This window comes from Peromyscus maniculatus, chromosome 11 (genome assembly GCF_049852395.1).
Source record: "Peromyscus maniculatus bairdii isolate BWxNUB_F1_BW_parent chromosome 11, HU_Pman_BW_mat_3.1, whole genome shotgun sequence".
Classification (NCBI taxonomy): Eukaryota; Metazoa; Chordata; class Mammalia; order Rodentia; family Cricetidae; genus Peromyscus; species Peromyscus maniculatus.
Genome location: NC_134862.1, coordinates 94,088,494 through 94,106,584, shown reverse-complemented (window position 1 = coordinate 94,106,584; position 18,091 = coordinate 94,088,494). Strand labels below are relative to the sequence as shown.

Genomic DNA, 18,091 nt, shown 5'->3' with positions numbered 1-18,091 from the left:
CCATAGTGTAGAGACCCACAGAGGTTTCTTAGTGAGAATTTACTCAGGGTCTGAGACTCTGAGCTTGCTTTCCCCAGCAGGGCTGCATAAGATGACTTGACCACGGCCGTGGTTACCAGGTGTTTGGAAGGGTCTGCATTTGGCTGTGCAGAGGGGGAGGTCTTTTGCCCTTGGCATTGTTATAAAAAGCCCTTTAGAAGAGGCAGAAGGGGCCAGTGGGTTTTGATCCAGGTCCTCCTGAAGCCATCCTGTGTTTCTGTCTTTCTCTTCACTATCTTTCTATCTAAGTTTCTTATCCCTCTCTTCTTCTCATAGGAACCATTTTAAAAGGTGGGAGCTGGCCTCCCACACCATAGTATTTATAAGTTTCAAATACTTTTGAAAAGAAAAATGATACATAATATAAAGATCTAGAAGTAAATAATTTATTTTAAAGAAACTTTCCCCATATCAACATAAATAATATCATTATATGCATTCTCAGGTAGAGTCAGAAATTTAAAAAAATTTGAAAAACAAAACTGAAATTCTGGCACAATTTAAGATTCTGGACCCTGGGTGGAAAGTGGTAGCGCACACCCTTAATCCCAGCACTCGGGAGGCAGAGGCAGAGAATCTCTGAGTTTGAGGCAAGCCTGGTCTACAGAGGGAGTTCCAGGACAGCCAAGGCTACACAGAAAAACCCTGCCTCAAGAACCAGACAAAAGAAAAAAAAAGGGTTCTATGCCCTGAAGAAATCCAGTTTATAAGCAGGAATGCTGATTGTACAAATGACCTGGACAGTCATTTGGAACTAGGTCTTTTTCATTTCTCCACTTAAAAACAGTAACACTTGAGCCAGGAGTGGTGGGCACATGCCTTTAATCCCAGCACTCGGGAAGCAGAGGTGGAGTGATCTCTGATTTCAAGGCCAGCTTAGTCTACAGAACACGTTCCAGGACAGCAAGGACTACATAGAGAAACCCTGTCTCAAAAACAAAAACAAGCAAACAATAACTAAAAAACAAACAACAGAAACAAAATAAGCAAACAATAACAAAAACAAACAAAAAACTAAGACCACTTAAGACACCGAAACTAAAAGTTATTCAGACTTCAAAACAAGTGGTTGGTCTGGTTAGCTAATTAATAAAACTAAATTCCTTTTTTGTTTTTCTTCTCTGTTTTTAGGTAGTGTCTTGCTATGTAATGGAGGTTGGTCTTGAGGCCATGGGCTCTAGCAATCTTCCTAGCTCAAACCACTGGAATAGCTATGACTACCACATGTGCCACCACACCTGGGGACCTGGCCAACTATTTTTTAGGGAGGAGAAATGAAAATTAAAATGTATTATATGCCTAAGTTATGAGAGAATTAGACTACTGAAAGTGAAATTCTTCAGTCCCATGTTCCAGCCCTAACTACTGATCTAAATCACCAACCAACGATGAATGCAGCTGAGCTCTAATGTTCATCAGCTCTAAGGTGTGTTGCTCTGAGAACCAAGTCCTCGGGGTAAGAGAGTGAAGCACCCCTTCAGGGAGTGAGTGCGCTTTTGACAGACTCTGGAACTCGGCTTGCGTAGTACTCATAATTCCTCAGTGCGGCCAGGACTCCTGCCGAGTTCATGTGCTTCACCTCCTTGTTGTACTGGAGGGCGTTCCCGTGGATGTCCGTCAACTTCCCTGCAGGAGAGCGGCACACAGTTACCGGTTAGCTGGGTCAGGATGCTCCAAGGGTTCTCTGGAGGACAGGATGGGGGGCAGTACTGAACCCCAGGGCTCACACTAAGCACACGGTTTACCACTGAGCTGTATCCTAACCCACTCTAGTTATTCTTTAATGACTTTGTAGAATGTTTGTCCTGGGGATTGAACCTATGGTTTCATGCACACTAGACAAGCACTGTACCACAGAGCTACACCCCCAGCCCTTCTTGTTTTTATTTTTGAGAACAAGTCTGAGATGTCCAGGCTTGACTGTTTTTTTTTTTTAATTTATTCTTCTTTCATATATTACATCCAGATCAGTTTCCTCTCCCTTCTCCCCACCTGGTCCCCCCTCCCTTTTTTAAACAAGATCTCACCATAAAGCCCTGGCTGGCTGGGAACTTAGTAGGTAGTCCAGGCTAGCCCTGAACTTACAGTGATCTTGGCTGTACCTCAGGAGTTCTAGGATTACAGGTCTGTTGCATCCCGATATCCTCCTGACTCCCTCAGAACTAGAGATTGGACCAAGTGCCTCCTGTATGCCAAATGTGAGCTTTACCACTGAACTGCAGCCACATGCTCGTAGGTTGTATTTCTTTCTCCTTCTTTATTTATTTTTAAATATTTATTTATTAGAGTTAGGGTTAGGAAAAATAATAAATATTTTATATGCATAGTGTTTTGCCTGCATGTGTGTATTGTACCCTGTAGCGTGAATCCTAATTGGTCTTAATAATAAAAACCCGGAGTCAGATACTGGGGTGAAAGCTGAAAGATCAGAGAAGCAGAGCAGCCAGCCACTAGAGAGACTTCTTACCTCTGCTGAGTCCTCAGACTGAAAGGGCCCAGCTCCTGTTTCCACCCTGCCTTATCACTTCCTCTCTGTGCTCAGTCATATCACTTCCTGTTTCCTCCTCCCAAGTGCTGGGATTAAATGTGAGTGCTATCACTGCCTGGCTCCTAGTGGCTAGCTCTGCACTCTGATGTCCAGGCAAGCTTTATTTGTTAGAGCACAAACAAAATATCACCACAGTACACCATACGAGCCTAGTGCCCTTGAAGGTCAGATGAGGGCACCATATCCACTGGAATCGGAATTACAGATAGTTGTGAGCCGTTGTGTGGACGCTGGGATCTGAACCTGAGTCCTCTGCAAGAACAACCAGTGCTCTTGACCACTGAACCATCTCTTTAGCCAGGCAACTGAATTTCTTGGGATCAATCTCTTTTACTATACAGTGTACTTCCCAAAATGTTTTCTGTTTGTCCGTCTGTCTGTCTTAGTCAGGGTTACTTCTGCTATGATGAAACACCATGACCAAAAGCAACATGGGGAGGAAAAGGTTTATTTGGCTTACTTACCTGAATCACAGTTCACTGAGGGAAGTTGAGGTAGGAACTCAAACCAGGTAAGAACCTCTGGAGGCAGGAATTGATGCAGAGGCCATGGAAGGGTATTGCTTACTGGTTTTCTTCCCATGGTTTGCTCAGCCTGTTTTCTTACAGCACCCAGAACCACCAGCTCTAGGATGACACCATCCACCATGGGCCCTCCCCATTAATCACCAATTAAGAAGATGCCTTACAGGCTTGCCTATAGCCTGATCTTATGGAGACATTTTCTCAATCAAGGCTTCCTCCTTCAGATGACTTTAGCTTGTATCTAGATGACATAAAACTAGGGCCTCATACATATCAGCCTGGTGCTCTACCATGGGGGGGCCTCATACATGCCAGCCTGGTGCTCTACCATGGGGGGGCCTCATACATGCCAGCCTGGTGCTCTACCATGGGGGGCCTCATACATGCCAGCCTGGTGCTCTACCATGGAGTTATAATCGACCTCCATCATCTATTTTCTAATTTTTTTTTTTTATTATTATTATTATTTTACAACACCATTCAGTTCAACATAATAGCCACAGAATCCCCTGTTCTCCCCCTCTCGCCCACCCCTCCCCCCAGCCCACCCCCCATTCCCACCTCCTCCAGATCAAGGTCTCCCCCGAGGACCGGGGTTGAATATTTTCTAATTTTTAAAGATAGGGTCTTGTATTAAAAAAAAAAATTCATTCTGTGTGTGTGTGTGTGTGTGTGTGTGTGTGTGTGTGTGTGTGTGTGCGCGCAAAAGTCAGAGGGGGCGTTACAGGTGGTTGTGAACCACCAGATGTGGGTGCTGGGAACTGAATTCATGTCCTCTGGCCAAGCAAGAAGTGCTGAGTTTCTAAGCCAGGGTGACATAATGAGTCCCAGGCCAGCAAGGGACACAGTGAGATCTTCTCTTAATGAAACCAACAAATAGCAACAACAACAAAATAAGAGTTTGATTAACTCTATGAAGATGAAATTCCATTCTTACTAAAGACTATAAACTAAAGAAAATTAAGTTTGTTGAAATATCCTTGCTGACACAAAGATGATGGGTTTGGGCGGATCATCTCTAGGCTTCCGTCCAGCATCTACATCCTAGGAATCTCGGTGAAGAATGTTAGCTGAGGGCTGGAGAGATGGCTCAGCAGCTAAAAGGGTTCATGGCTGCTCTGCCAGAGGATGTGGGTTGATTCCCAGCATCCACAAGGAAAGCTTATGGCCATCTGTAACTCTAGTTCTAGGTGACCCAACACTCTCTTCTAGCCTCCAAGGGTACCAGGCATGCATGTGGTACATAGACATATTTCTAAAAAAGTGGCCATTGCTATATAACAGACATATATGCAGAACAAAAGACCCATACACATAAAGTTACAAAAAATTACTGAAATATAATATCTGAGTACAATATAAAAACCAGAATTCTCCAAGATAGCTGGACTCACCTCCCACAGCATGTAAGATAACTTCTGGGGCACAGGTATCCCACTTCTTACAGCCAGGACTTGCAAATACATAAGCAGAGGCTTTGCCTTCAATCAGCTGGATGATCTGTGAGGTGGAAAGTAATAATTACCTCCAAGCTGCCAATAGGAAAAACCGAGGATGCCCATTGAAGACATCTCATCAATTCCTGTCAGACTTAGATTAAAGCCCTAAGCGGATTAAAAGATACCAGCATTATAAAAAATTAAACAGGTGAATAATAATACATGGTAATCTAAAGAAAAAAATATGGAAAAAATATGGCCAAATAAGCCACAATCTATAGTCCAAGTTAGATTAAGTTTTCTTATTTCCATGGTTTTTCTTTTTTACTCTAATGGAAATACATATTCACTATTGGACAAGTAATGTTTTTAAATTTCTAAAACACTGTCCATTGCTAAGTAACAGAGAACTATTCCCAAGCCCACAGCGGACAAGCCCAGCAGGTGCACTGCTCTGGCTAGCTTAACTAGTACTTTCAGAGACTGCAGAACCCTCACCCCTGGCTTCTCCCACGACTCCATTAGGAACCATCATTATTGACTGTATTACTTGGTTTCTCTGAGACAGAGGCTCCTGCAGCCCAGGCTGGCCTCAAACTTGATTTATAGCCACAGATAACCTAGAACTTCTGTTCCTCCTGCTCCATCTCCCCAGTGCCGGGACTGCAGGTCCGCAGCGCCACACCTGGCTGTGGTTTGCATTTAACGGCCTCAATCTGTGAGTACTAGACTGAGTAGAGAGCGCATTCTGCAGGAGGCACTTCGTTCAGTGACAGAAGACGGCAGGGCCAACAGGACATGTCCTTGGTACCTTGTTTCCTGCTCCCCCCACGCGTAGCACATTGTCAGGATTCATGGCCGCAACGCAGTCTGTGACCAGCTTGTTGCTGTGGGACCTGGTGGTCGTGATGATGTGCTTCCCAGCGGGCACTTCTTTCAGCTGAAACCCAAAAGCACCCAAACCCAGAACTCCCCAGATGGTCCTGCCCAGCACAGCATCCGGGCCTGCCTGTGGGAATGACAACAAAGCTCACCGTCACCAGACAAAGATGTCACCCACAAAGGAAACAGTCAGCCTCACTTGGCTGAAGTTACCAAGTCTGTAATATATGTTTTTGAATTACAAAAGTAAAAACACACAATGTTTAATTTAAAATATAAGGGCAGTGAATAGACAAAAGAATTTATCCTGATGATAATTTGATTATGGTCATGGCTGCTTTGGTCAACCGTTTCAAAGAAAGGGGACACTTTTGTCCTCAGGAGAGTGACCTTCCTACTCTAATTGCTGTTTCTTTTGGAATCATCCACTGATCTGCCTGTTAAACCGAAAATAGCAATTTTCAAACATATTGAAGTTCCAGGAAGTGCAACTGTGTACTGATCAATATCAGAGTACTAATGTAACGATCATATATACTTTCATTATTCAAGGAACAATAGGAACTGCGTTTCCTAAGTGAGGATGCATTATGCTGCCACAGACACAGCAACCAGGTTGATGCTAAGAAAGCTGTGGCCAGTGGAGACGGGACTAAGATTTTAATGATAAATGCCCCAATAGAACTAAATGACAGCACAATCTTAGAATCTGTGTTTTCCTTTGTGGAGCCCAGAAACTTTTCCAACCATGCTGCTAAATACTCATATTTCAGAAAAAGTGAAATTGATGCTAACACACAAAGTCCAAACTCAACACAGTTTCCTATCAGTCTGGGAGGTGTACCGTGAGAAAAGGCATATGATTCACCCAACAAGGATGGGTCAGCATCACACGAAGTTCCTTATGCATGCATTAGCCCATCCGATACTCAAAGCAACCCCAGAAAGTAGATGTTGTTATCCTTAACAATGAGATTTAGAATCAGTTAATAAACTGACCCAGGAGCTTAGGAAGTTCCTCTCAAAGTCCAGCTCATCTAGGTTCAGAGCTCTTTTTGTTTCATTTTATTTTTGGAGACATGGTCTCGATATGCAGCCATGGCTAACAGGAACTGTAATAGGCCAGGCTCACCTCGAAAAGACTTTTTTTTTTTTTTTCGAGATAGGGTTTCTCTGTGTAGCTTTGCGCCTTTCCTGGAAAGACTTACTTATTTTTATTTTTATTTTTTATTTTTTATTTTTTGAGATAGTGTTTCTCTGTAGAGCCTTGGCTGTCCTGGAACTCACTCTATAAATCAAGCTGGCCTGGAACTCATGGAATCCACCAGCCTCTGCCTCCTGAGTGCTGGGATTAAAGGCGAATGCCATCACTGCCTGGCAAAAAGACTTGTTTTCAATTTATGTGTTTGAGTGTTTGCCGACATGTATGTATGTGCACTATGTGTGCCTCAAACTAGAGTTCCAGATGACCATGAGCAGCCACGTGGGTGCTGCTGATAACCCAACCTGGGTCCTCTGCAAGAGCAGTAAGTGCTCCCAAATGCCAAGTCTGAGAAGCTTCTGATTTTGCTTTGCATTGTTGTTTTTGAGATGGGGTCTCACTGCATTGCCCTAGATGGCCTTGAAACGATGTTGCTGCCCCAGCCTTCCAAGTAGGTGGAACTACAGGTCACTGCCACTGTGTCCATCAAAGCAGGCACTGGGCAACCTGAGCTGACGTGTTCAGATGTTTTCAACGTCATCACTTCTTTGTCCTAGAGAAGTACACTGGGCTTTTGGGGTGAAACAGGCTTATGCTGCAGGCTGTGTGCCCTGGGAAGAGTCAAGGGCAGGGGGTGGGTATCAAGGAGTGTGTGTGGGATCAGCAGCTGTAGGAAACACTGTGGACAGAGGGGAAATGGGCTGCAATGTGGCCAGGTGGCAGCTCTGCCTGGGACTATGGGGGAACACTAGAGCTCAGGCAGTTCTTCAGAGCGGCCCCAAATCCACACCTGCACTTTCTGGTCATGAGAAACAGACTGCTTTGGGAAGGGTTGTGACCTGGGGTGGGGTGGGAAGGCTCTTCATAGGGGAAGCATTCCCTGAGGAAGCTGACTGTTGGCTGTGTCTCCTGCCATGGAGTACCAGAGGAACCCAAACTAAGAACCAGCTGCTTGGAATGTCAGTGTGTATCCTCTCTTTCCTCCTGACTATACCGATAACTCTCGATGGCAGCTCCAGGCGCTTTTGCCCGTAATTCAACACTTAGAAAGTAGAAGCAAAAAAAAAAAAAAAAAAAAAAAAAAAAGAAAGTAGAAGCAGAAAAATTGTTTGTTCAAGACAAACCTGGGCTACATAGTGAGTTCCACACCAGCATGGGAAACACAACGAGAGTCTATTTCAAAGAGAAAGAGTCAGCTGGGTGGTGCACGCCTTTAGTCCCAGCACTTGAAGCAGGCAGATCTCTGTGAATTCGAGGTCAGCCTGGTCTACAGAGTGAGTTCCAGGACAGCCAGAGCTCTACACAGAGAAACCCTGTCTCGAAAAACAAACACACAAAATGCAAGGAGTTCATACTGCCTTTGTGAATCAAGAAGACAGGAGGGCCGCCCTGAGGCCCTGCTGTCCTGCTCTCCCCTGGGCTCCTGATCTGAGGTGTCCTATTCTTTCCTGCAAAGGATCCACGGGGAGGCCAGCACTTCTCCTTCAGATGAGGGGTTACTGTTAACTCTGGGTAAGAAGCTAGCTCCAACATAAAGACAGATGGAGTTTCATGGTGTTTCCACATGTCAGTATTTACTAGAATCAAAAATAAACTTTTAGTTGTTCAGTTTTTTACCTTGCTCAAGAGAGCAATAGAGAATAAAAACAGGGCTTTGAATCCCAGCTCTGCTGCTTACGCAATGGGTGACAGTGGCAAGTTCAAGGCTTCAGTTTCCGTGTCTGTGTGTGTGTGTGTGTGTGTGTGTGTGTGTGTGTGTGTGTGTGTTTTCCTAGGGACTGAACCCAGGGCCTTGCTCTTGCCAGGCGGGAGCTCTACCACTGACCCACACTCCCAGCCCCCCTTTACTTTGTATTTTGTGACAGTCTCACTTTGTTGCTGGCGGGTCTTCCGTTCACTCTGTAGCCTGGGCCTCTCCAGAACTTGCAACACTCTGGCCCCAGCTTCTTGAGTATCTGGGATTAGAGGCCTGCACCACCAGGCCAGCTAGCATCCTTTTCTTTAATATGGACCTAAGCATTTCCTTAAGCTGTATGGTGAGTGTTACTAGAGACAATGCATGTGAACCCCTGGAGCATGGCGGCACAGTGAGTGCCTGATGAACCTCAGCTTTGATGGTGACCATGCATCTTCAGCCCTGAACACCAGCAGCAGCCAACCTTCCGGCTTCTACCTGTTGCAACACATTTCAAGGCATGCTCAGAGGGCAAGGAGGGCGAAGAGGACACAGCACAGGGAGACGAAGGAGAGGCGCAGAACAGGAGGAAAGGAACCGGTTCACGGGAGGGACCGGGTGCCACATCCTGCCTCTTTCCTCTCTAGCAGGGAACCGGAACCCTAGCTGTTTCTCACCTTCGCTTTAATCCTCTGTTCCCTCAACTTCTCCTTTTCATTGCTCTGTGGAAGACGAATACAAGTTTTCTAGTCTCAGAAATAAGGGATGAAATCATTAACAATTCCTAAGTACTTACATCTCTATTTTTGATAAAAGGGGCCATGCATACCTTTTTTCTATGAATTAAATACCCTTCTTTTAAGGAATAGGGCTAAACTCACAAACCTGTGCCCAGTATACTCCGGTACAGACAGCAAAGCCACACTGTCAGGATCAACACCCGGGCGCTTCATTCTGACTCAGCTAACAATGTGGAGCCACTCCGGGAAACCCCAAGAAATAATCAAATTTCGAATCCCATATGCAGTAGGAATAAACAAACTTACACTACACCTAAATATGAAGTCTGTTCTCACTTCAGACATGCAGAAGAGATAGCCCCACTCTTGTTAGTCTGCTTTCCAAAGTTCATCAAGTTCACATTAATGTGAAACTTTAAATATTGTACTTCAATAAAATTTAATGATAGATCCTTGCCCTGGAATTACACTGGTCTCGCATTTCTAAAGGAGACAGTTTCTCTGAAGTGCAGCAGGAAGTCAAAGCAGGTTGGAAGAAACCAAGTCAGAGGAAGGGGCTACAAGCATCACTGCTGGCGACCTGGACTGACAGTGATTCAGGTACTGCGCAGCATTACCTGGGAAGCAACATGGCTAGCACCTGTTCTTTGTTGACAAGGTTCATTTCTTCAGTGTGCTTCAAGAACTACCTGTAAACCAGGTGTCTTGATGACCACGCTAATCAAGAACCAAACGGATAATTTCCAAACTATTGCAACTGAATCACAAATATGTAAAAAGCATAATGCACACAGTCTATTTGCCCACATCCACATTCCTGGCCCCAATAGCCCCCCCCCACCCCGAAAGTTCTAGTTCACTAGGTAAACAGCAGCCTGGGAAGCTGTACCTTGAGAAGCCCCACCCCCAAGTGGTTGCTGTGCAAATGAGTGAATGAGTGAGATAACAAGTGGACTGGATGACGTCTGGACTCATTAGACGACACTGTAATTATGTACCTAATATTTGTGACATTGGTAGCAGTACCTGGTAGTTGTAATATGGCTGGTTGATGATGCCTGCGATGGCCTTTCCTTCATAAGCAATCCCAATAAGAACCGTTACATTGTCAAGAAGACCTATGAAGGAAGGAATTAAGCACGTCACTCTCTCACGTTATGGTTACCACCAGTACATCCAACAAACAGCTGATAGTCTCATTATTATTATTATTTTATTTTTTGTGTTTTCCAGACAGGGTTTCTCTGTGTAGCCCTGGCTATCCTGGAACTCATTCTCTAGACCAGGCTGGCCTCGAACTCCTGCCTCTTAAGTGTTAGGATCAAAGGTATACGCCACTACCCCTGACTGCTAGTTATTTTTGCAGTAAAGGTAGGGGATCTGCAATGATTCTCCCACGGACAACCCTACTTGGAGCAAATGCAAAGCTCTAAGAGCTGGACAGAGACAGAAATGGGAATTACAGCTGCTAAACTGAATGGACAGCCATGACCACACTCTCCTTAGTACAGTCTGTAAACCTGTTAATGCCACAGTGGCAAAGCCATTTACTTTTATGCCTTTGGTTTTAATTCAATGCTTTCTGTTTTTTCTCACTTCTGGTAACCTCAGATGAGGGAGAGGGAGGGGGATGCTGTGGGACTGAGATGGGGGAGAGGGAGGAGGATGCTGTGGGACTGAGATGGGGAGAGGGAGGGGGATGCTGTGGGACTGAGATGGGGGAGAGGAAGGGGGATGCTGCGGGACTGAGATGGGGAGAGGGAGGGGGGTGCTGTGGGACTGAGATGGGGAGAGGGAGGGGGATGCTGTGGGACTGAGATGGGGAGAGGGAGGGGGATGCTGTGGGACTGAGATGGGGAGAGGGAGGGGGATGCTGTGGGACTGAGTGAGGGAGAGGGAGGGGGATGCTGTGGGACTGAGATGGGGAGAGGGAGGGGGATGCTGTGGGACTGAGATGGGGAGAGGGAGGGGGATGCTGTGGGACTGAGATGGGGAGAGGGAGGGGGATGCTGTGGGACTGAGATGGGGAGAGGGAGGGGGGTGCTGTGGGACTGAGTGAGGGAGAGGGAGGGGGATGCTGTGGGACTGAGATGGGGAGAGGGAGGGGGATGCTGTGGGACTGAGATGGGGGAGGGGGAAGGGGATGCTGTGGGACTGAGTGAGGGAGAGGGAGGGGGAGGGGGATGCTGTGGGACTGAGATGGGGGAGGGGGAAGGGGATGCTGTGGGACTGAGTGAGGGAGAGGGAGGGGGAGGGGGATGCTGTGGGACTGAGTGAGGGAGGGGGAGGGGGATGCTGTGGACCAGGTGTGGTGGAGCCGGGGCAGCACAGCTCCCCTCAGCCCAAGAAAACATGGTTTCAGCACAGTCCCTGGGGTAAGAAGGTTTACAAAGATGGAGTCTCCCACGTGGGGACCCCAGAACTGGAACTGGAGGAGTAAGTAGGGTGGTATCTGAAGATGAACTCTTCCGGTTGGCACTCAGGTATGACAGCAGACAGAACACAGCAGCTCTTCATCTGACACATTCATGTGTCACTGCCTGGCCTCAGCGATGTACAGTGGCGGAGAGATACTGACCTTCAGTATATTCCTTGGTGCCATCTAAGGGGTCAACCCACACCACAAGCTGCCAAATAAAAACGGAAAAGAGAGGATATATCCATATCAAGTGTGTACAATTCAGAGAATGAATAGGTTAAAAACACCCCCTTTTAATATGTTTGAACACATTATTATGGATGATTTAAGTCAACATCCTCAGCTTTGTGATCATAAAAAAAAACCAAACAAACCCCAAAGCTGCATAATCATGGAGTAAGCACATTTAAAGTAAACAAAAGGCTGTTTTCACATGTTTTACAGCACAGTTGATAAATGCTGGCTGTCACTTGAACACTCAGCACAATGTCATGGACTCACACAGCTCTAGATGGTGCTACAGGGAAAAAAACTGCCACAAAGCCCTGAGAATATTTTGTGCAGTCTAAATTTGTTACTCATTTTATGTGTATGTGCAGACTTTTTTTTTTTTTTTTTTTTTTTTAGTGTTTTGAGACAGGGTCTCTCCACGTAGCCCTAGCTATCCTGGACTTCATTATGTAGACCAGGATGGCCTCAAACTCACAAATCCACCTGCCTTTGCCTCTCAAATGCTGGGATTCAAGGCATGTGTCACTATGCCAGGCCTGTACATGCTCATTTAAAACATAATAACCCGGGGCTGGAGAGATGGCTCAGAGGTGAAGAGCACTGGCTCTTCTTCCAGAGGTCCTGAGTTCAATTCCCAGCACCCACATGGTGGCTCACAACCATCTATAATGAGATCTGATGCCTTCTTCTGGCCTGCAGACATACATGCAGGCAGATCACTGTATACATAATGAATAAATAAATATTTAAAAAAAAAAAACAAAAAAACAAAAAACCAAAAAAAAAACATAATAACCCTGTCTCAAAAAACCAAAAAAAAAAAAAAAAAAAAAAAGAGAGAGAGAGAGAAAGGTTTGGTTATCTTAAGGACATGTCATAACAACCTAAGATAATGGAATGGCTCATATAATGGGCACTAGACAAAAAAGAAATCTCTCTTGCTTAGGACTTTCAACACGATTGAGAATATCCTCCCATACCCAGTAAAGGGGGTATGAATTTCTGAGAACTCCTGATATCATGTCTCATTATTTTTTTTTATCCTTTTTCTCACAGAATAGAATTTCTTCCTCATAGTAATTATTCCGTAACTGCAATGTTAAATAATTCAAAACTAGGATTCCCCTGGAGCTGGAGTTACAATGTGGTTGCTGGGAACTGAACTTGGATCCTCACCAAGAGCAGCCAGGGCTCTTAACTGCCAACTCATCTCTCCAGGCCAAGTGAGAAGACTTTTATGGTTTTCTAGAATGACCAGCCCCACTGCCCACACAATGCTTTGTTACCAAATCCACTGACCAGCAAAGGAGACTTTCTTACTAAAAATGCTTTTACTAACGGTTTCAGAGAGCAGAGGAGACCCACAGGAGAGGATGGGGAGCTGGGTCCTCCACGTGTCTATTGGCCCTGCTCTTTCTGCTGGCTCTGAAGGACTCCGTGCCCGACTGCCACCTTCGAAACCACACATTTTCCCTCTTACAAACAAACTGCACTTCCTTCACAAGGGCCGCAGACCCAGACTAACAGGGAGTACAAGCCATAAAGATGGGCCTTACGGGGGGCTGGAGAGATGGCTCAGAGGTTAAGAGCATGTACTGCTCTTCCTGGGGCTCTGAGTTCGATTCCCAGCACCCACATCAGGTGGCTCACAGCTGCCTGTAACCCTGGCTCCAGGGTATCTGACACCTCAGACATCTGTGAGTATTTGCACACTTGTGTCATGTGCATATACCCCCCAACACATACACATAATTAAAATAATAAAAATAAAAATAAAAAAAAACCCAAAAGATGGGCCTCACGTCTTCCTCCTTAATAGCGCTGTACTGTGACGGGCACGGCTGCTTCAGGATTTCCTCCCACTGCCCGTCTTCAATCAGCTCCTGATCCACTTCCCCGGGAGGCAGGTCCTGCAGCAGACGGGATGACACTGCTGAAGCCGTTTGTTCCCACAATGCATCGCGTCCCCGACACAAATGCAGCAGCTGGGTCCTAGCCAGTGCTGTTCCCCTTGTTTACAGCAAGCAAGCCCAGATGTTGACAGCAAGCCCAGATGTTGACGGCAAGCCCAGATGTTGACGGCAAACCTAATGTGACACTAGCAGGAGCTGGAGACAGCGAGGAACTGGGATTTCCCCGGAAGCTTCTACCCTGAGCTTGAAATGTGGGTACCAGGAAGAGGCCTCCCCCACAGACAGTCTCACAGTTCTGATGACTTAACCTCACAGCGGCCTCCTAGCCTCATTTAAACCATGATTCAGGAGCATCTAGAAGGAACCCAAAACCCTTTTCTCTCATAAATAAATCCATTTTCCTTTACACATGTGTTTCCCGATTTCTTTGGGAACGATGGGATACTAAGGTAGTGGGTTATGAACCTGGGTGTCTAGTCACACTAGGACGTGGGACACAGCTCAGTGGTTCAGCAGTTGCCCAGCATGCACGAGGCTGGGTATAAACCTGAGCACCCCAAAATGGGCAATGTGAGTGAGGACGAAAAAGAACAACAAAATCTCCTTATGGAGCCTGGTACACCTGTAACCCCAGCACTTGATTGGCCAAAGCAGGAAGAACTCAAGGCCAGCCTGGGCTCCATAACGAGACCCTGTCCAACAAACGCCAACACTAAAATTAGAAACAAGGCAGGGTCATCAATATGGCATTTGAGTCTCAGAGCAACAGGACAAGAAATAAGAGAGGAACAACCAGGGAGTGAGAAGTTGGCACTTCTTGTTTGCAGAGAATATGATGCTTTACACAGCAGACCCTAACGACCAGAAAACTAGAATCGACCAATGCTTTCTGCAACTGGCAGGATACAAACAACATGCTTTTTTTTTTTTTTTTTTTTTTTTATACCAACAGCAAATAAACAAAGGTAGAAATCAGGGAAACAATCCCAGTCACAGGAGTCTTGATAAATAAGCAAAATACCCCAGAGGAAACCTGAGGAAGGAGGTAAAGGAACTCTACAACGAAAACTTTAAAACCAAAGAAAATCCCAGGCCTGGTTGGAATGAGACTTTAACTCTAGCACCCGGGAGACAGAAGTAGGTGGACCTCTATGAGTTCAAGGTCAGGCTGGTCTACATATTGAGTTCCTGGCCAACCAAGGATATATAGTGAGATTCTGTCTCAAAAGACTAAATCTCTGTAGAAAGAAATCAAGGAAGGCAGAGATTAGCAGATGAAAGGCCTCACATGCTCATGGATTGGTAGAATTAATGACATAAAAATGATCATCCTAGCAAAACCAATATACAGATTCAATGCAATCGTAATCAAAATCACCATGGTTTTCTTCACAGAAATAGAAAAACAAAATCTTAATATCAGGGACTATGGGGGTCCAGCCCCTCGATAGTCCCCTCCCAGGGTTCGGGAAGAATCTACAACCAGCTGATAATTAATCTTTGATGAAAAGAAATGAATCTATGTACACAAGACTCCTTAGTTTATACACTTTATTATTCTGTGATAGTTCTCTCTCTACACAGCTTCTATTCTGCTCTCATGTTTAGCTCCTTTCTTGCCTGATTTCTCTATATTTATCTACTGTCCCCTCTAGGTTCTATCTTAATTCCTTCATCTAGTTCTATCCCTTCTAGGTTCTCATCTATCTAGTTCTTTCCCCTATCAGTTCCTCTCCCATCTCCTTCTTCCTCATCTTGTTCTTCCCCATCTGGCTCTTCCTCATCTTCCATCTCGTTCCTCTAGTCCTCTCTTCTAGTCCTTCAATCTAGTTCTTTGCCATCTCAGTTTGTTCTCATGTTCTTACCCATCTAGTTCTTCCATTCTCTTTTCTCCTTCCTGTGCCCTGGAAGTCCTGGTATATAAAGGGAGGGTCCGAGCTAAATTGTGTAAAGCTATTACTTAACGTCTACCTCTCCTAGGTGGAGTCTCCTTGTGGAATTTACCTTAAATCAGGAGACTTGCTTGTGGGCTGCTATCATTGTTAGTCCTCGGAAGTTGGGCACCCACCTGGGTGGTGTTTCCTGTAGTCCTTGAAAGTGGCTAAGGGAGATAATCTGATTCCAGAGAAAGCCTTTCCTGAGGCTGTTCTCCAAATACCTGGAATGTGTATGTCCAGAGAGTGCTCAGTCTACACTGTTAGTCCTTCTTAGGGGAAAGTCAATTGGGAAAACTATGAAGGCACACATGATTTTCATAACAGAATACAGCTGATATATAACAAGCCAAGTAACACCAAAAACTCCTTGGGATTTGGCTTCCTCTGGAGGAATTCCCTGATCCCTCCAGGTAGTGACTTTGCCATAACCAGCTGAGTTCTTATGATATATTCCTGTGGCCTGCAGCATCTTAAAACTCAAATGGAAACACATAGGAACCCAGAGGGCCAAAGCAATCTAGAACAAAAGTAACAATGTCAGAGGCATCACCATACCTGATCTCAAATGACACCACAGAACCACGGTTACAAAAAGGGCATGGTACTGGCACAGAAAGAGACGTGTAGATCAGGGGAATGCAACAGAAACCCCAGAATAACCCGATACAATCACAGCCACCTAATTTTTGACAAAAACACTAAAAACACACACCGGAAGAAAGTGCATTTTTGAAAAATTGTGTTGAGCAAACTGGATGTCTACATGTAGAAGAATGAAACTCGACCCTTCCCTCCTGCCTTGAACAAAAATCAACTCCAGGGGCTGGAGAGCTGGCTATCTTCTCTTCCAGAGGAGCCAGGCTTCATCTCCAGCACCCACATGGCAGCTCACAGATCTATAATTCCAGTTCCAGGGGATCTGATGCCTTCTTCTAGCCTCCACAGGTAAAAGGCTCACATGTGGAGCAGCAACATCCAGGCAAACAAGACACACTCCCCAAACAAACAAAAACACTTAAAAAAATTCTGCATGCCAGCTGGGCAATGGTGGTACATGCCTTTAATTCCAGCACTCAGAAGCAAAGACAGGCAGATCTCTGAATTCGAGGCCAGCCTTGTTTGTACAGAGCGAGTTCTAGGACAGCCAGGGCTACACAGAGAAATCCTATGTCAACAAACAAACAAACAACAACAAAAATGGGCTGTAGAACTGAACAGAGAATTCTCAAAAGTATTACAAATGAATAATAAACATTTTTAAAAGTGTTCAAACCACAGCATAAAAAGAACTACAAATTAGAGCTACTTTGAGATTCCATCTCGTCCCAGGCAGAAGGGCTATCATCAAGAAATTAAAAGACGGTGAGCTGGAGAGATGGCTCAGAGGTTAAGAGCACTGGCTGCTCTTCCAAAGGTCCTGAGTTCAATTCCCAGCAACCACATGGTGGCTCACAACCACCTGTAATGAGATCTGGCGCCCTCTTCTGGCCTGCATGCACACATGCAGGGAGAACACTGTATACATAAATAAATAAATCTTTAAAAAAAAAAAGAAATTAAAAGAATAGATGCTGGTGAGGATGTGGAAAAAGAGGCACTTGTTCACTACTGGTGGGTGTGTAAACTAGTGCAGGAAAGAGAGACACTTCTTCACTGTTGGTGGGTGTGTAAACTAGTGCAGGAGAAAGAGGCAATTATTCACTGTTGGTGGGTGTGTAAACTAGTGCAGGAAAGAGAGACACTTCTTCACTGTTGGTGGGTATGTAAACTAGTGCAGGAAAGAGAGGCACTTCTTCACTGTTGGTGGGTGTGTAAACTAGTGCAGGAGAAAGAGATACTTCTTCACTGTTGGTGGGTGTATAAACTAGTGCAGGAGAAAGAGACACTTCTTCACTGTTGGTGGGTGTGTAAACTAGTGTAGGAGAAAGAGGCACTTCTTCACTGTTGGTGGGTGTGTAAACTAGTGCAGCCAGTAAGGAAATCAGTGTGGAGACTCCTCAAAAAACTAGGACTAGACCTACCATACGACCCAGCTATTCCATCTAGGACGTGCCCAAAGGCTGGACACCCCACTACTGAGAACTGACTCGTCTGTTTACTGATGCTCTATTCACAACAGCTAGGATGCATTTTTTAAAGTTGGAAGGGAAGTGAACGACCTGGCTAGGAACTGCTGCCCTGTGAACCTATAGTTTATTAAAAACTCCAGTGCTATGTGTGGGGTAACTCCTTGTAAGTTGGTCAGGGAGGTCCTGGTGGCCCCTAAAACAATACAGGCACTTGTCATTTGTCTTGGCTGTTCACTAGAGTCAGATGACAAGACATTCCTGCTGAGGACACCACACACTTTGGTTGCATGGTACAGAGAAATCAAGCTAGACATGATCTGGAACCGTTTTCCCTGCGGACCAGCTTTCATGGTGCTAGAAGGTGCTATGAGCTGGTGGAGAAGAAAAGACTCCCCAGCTGTGAACTACAAACGACAGTGCTAACCTGTCGGGCAAGCTGTGCCTACGTGTCCAACAGTGGCATGACTGTTCCGG

General features: G+C 45.4%; 1 protein-coding gene across 4 annotated transcripts in view; it reads right to left on the bottom strand.

Annotated features, from left to right (window-relative positions):
- Window positions 1-403: 403 nt before the first annotated feature.
- Window positions 404-18,091, bottom strand: part of Bpnt1 (3'(2'), 5'-bisphosphate nucleotidase 1) — a 28,999-nt gene continuing 11,311 nt past the window's right edge. For 3 of the 4 annotated variants that reach the window (XM_042258787.2, XM_042258788.2, XM_042258786.2), the window contains exons 4-10: window positions 13,501-13,608; window positions 11,627-11,675; window positions 10,075-10,166; window positions 8,986-9,030; window positions 5,362-5,559; window positions 4,506-4,611; window positions 404-1,665 (exon numbers count right to left, since the gene is read on the bottom strand). In XM_042258787.2, the coding sequence (XP_042114721.1) occupies window positions 1,517-1,665; window positions 4,506-4,611; window positions 5,362-5,559; window positions 8,986-9,030; window positions 10,075-10,166; window positions 11,627-11,675; window positions 13,501-13,608 (747 nt within the window). In that variant the 3' untranslated portion in view covers window positions 404-1,516. The remainder of the gene's footprint in view (window positions 1,666-4,505; window positions 4,612-5,361; window positions 5,560-8,985; window positions 9,031-10,074; window positions 10,167-11,626; window positions 11,676-13,500; window positions 13,609-18,091) is intronic. The other variant, XM_006972064.4, reaches the window with a different exon arrangement.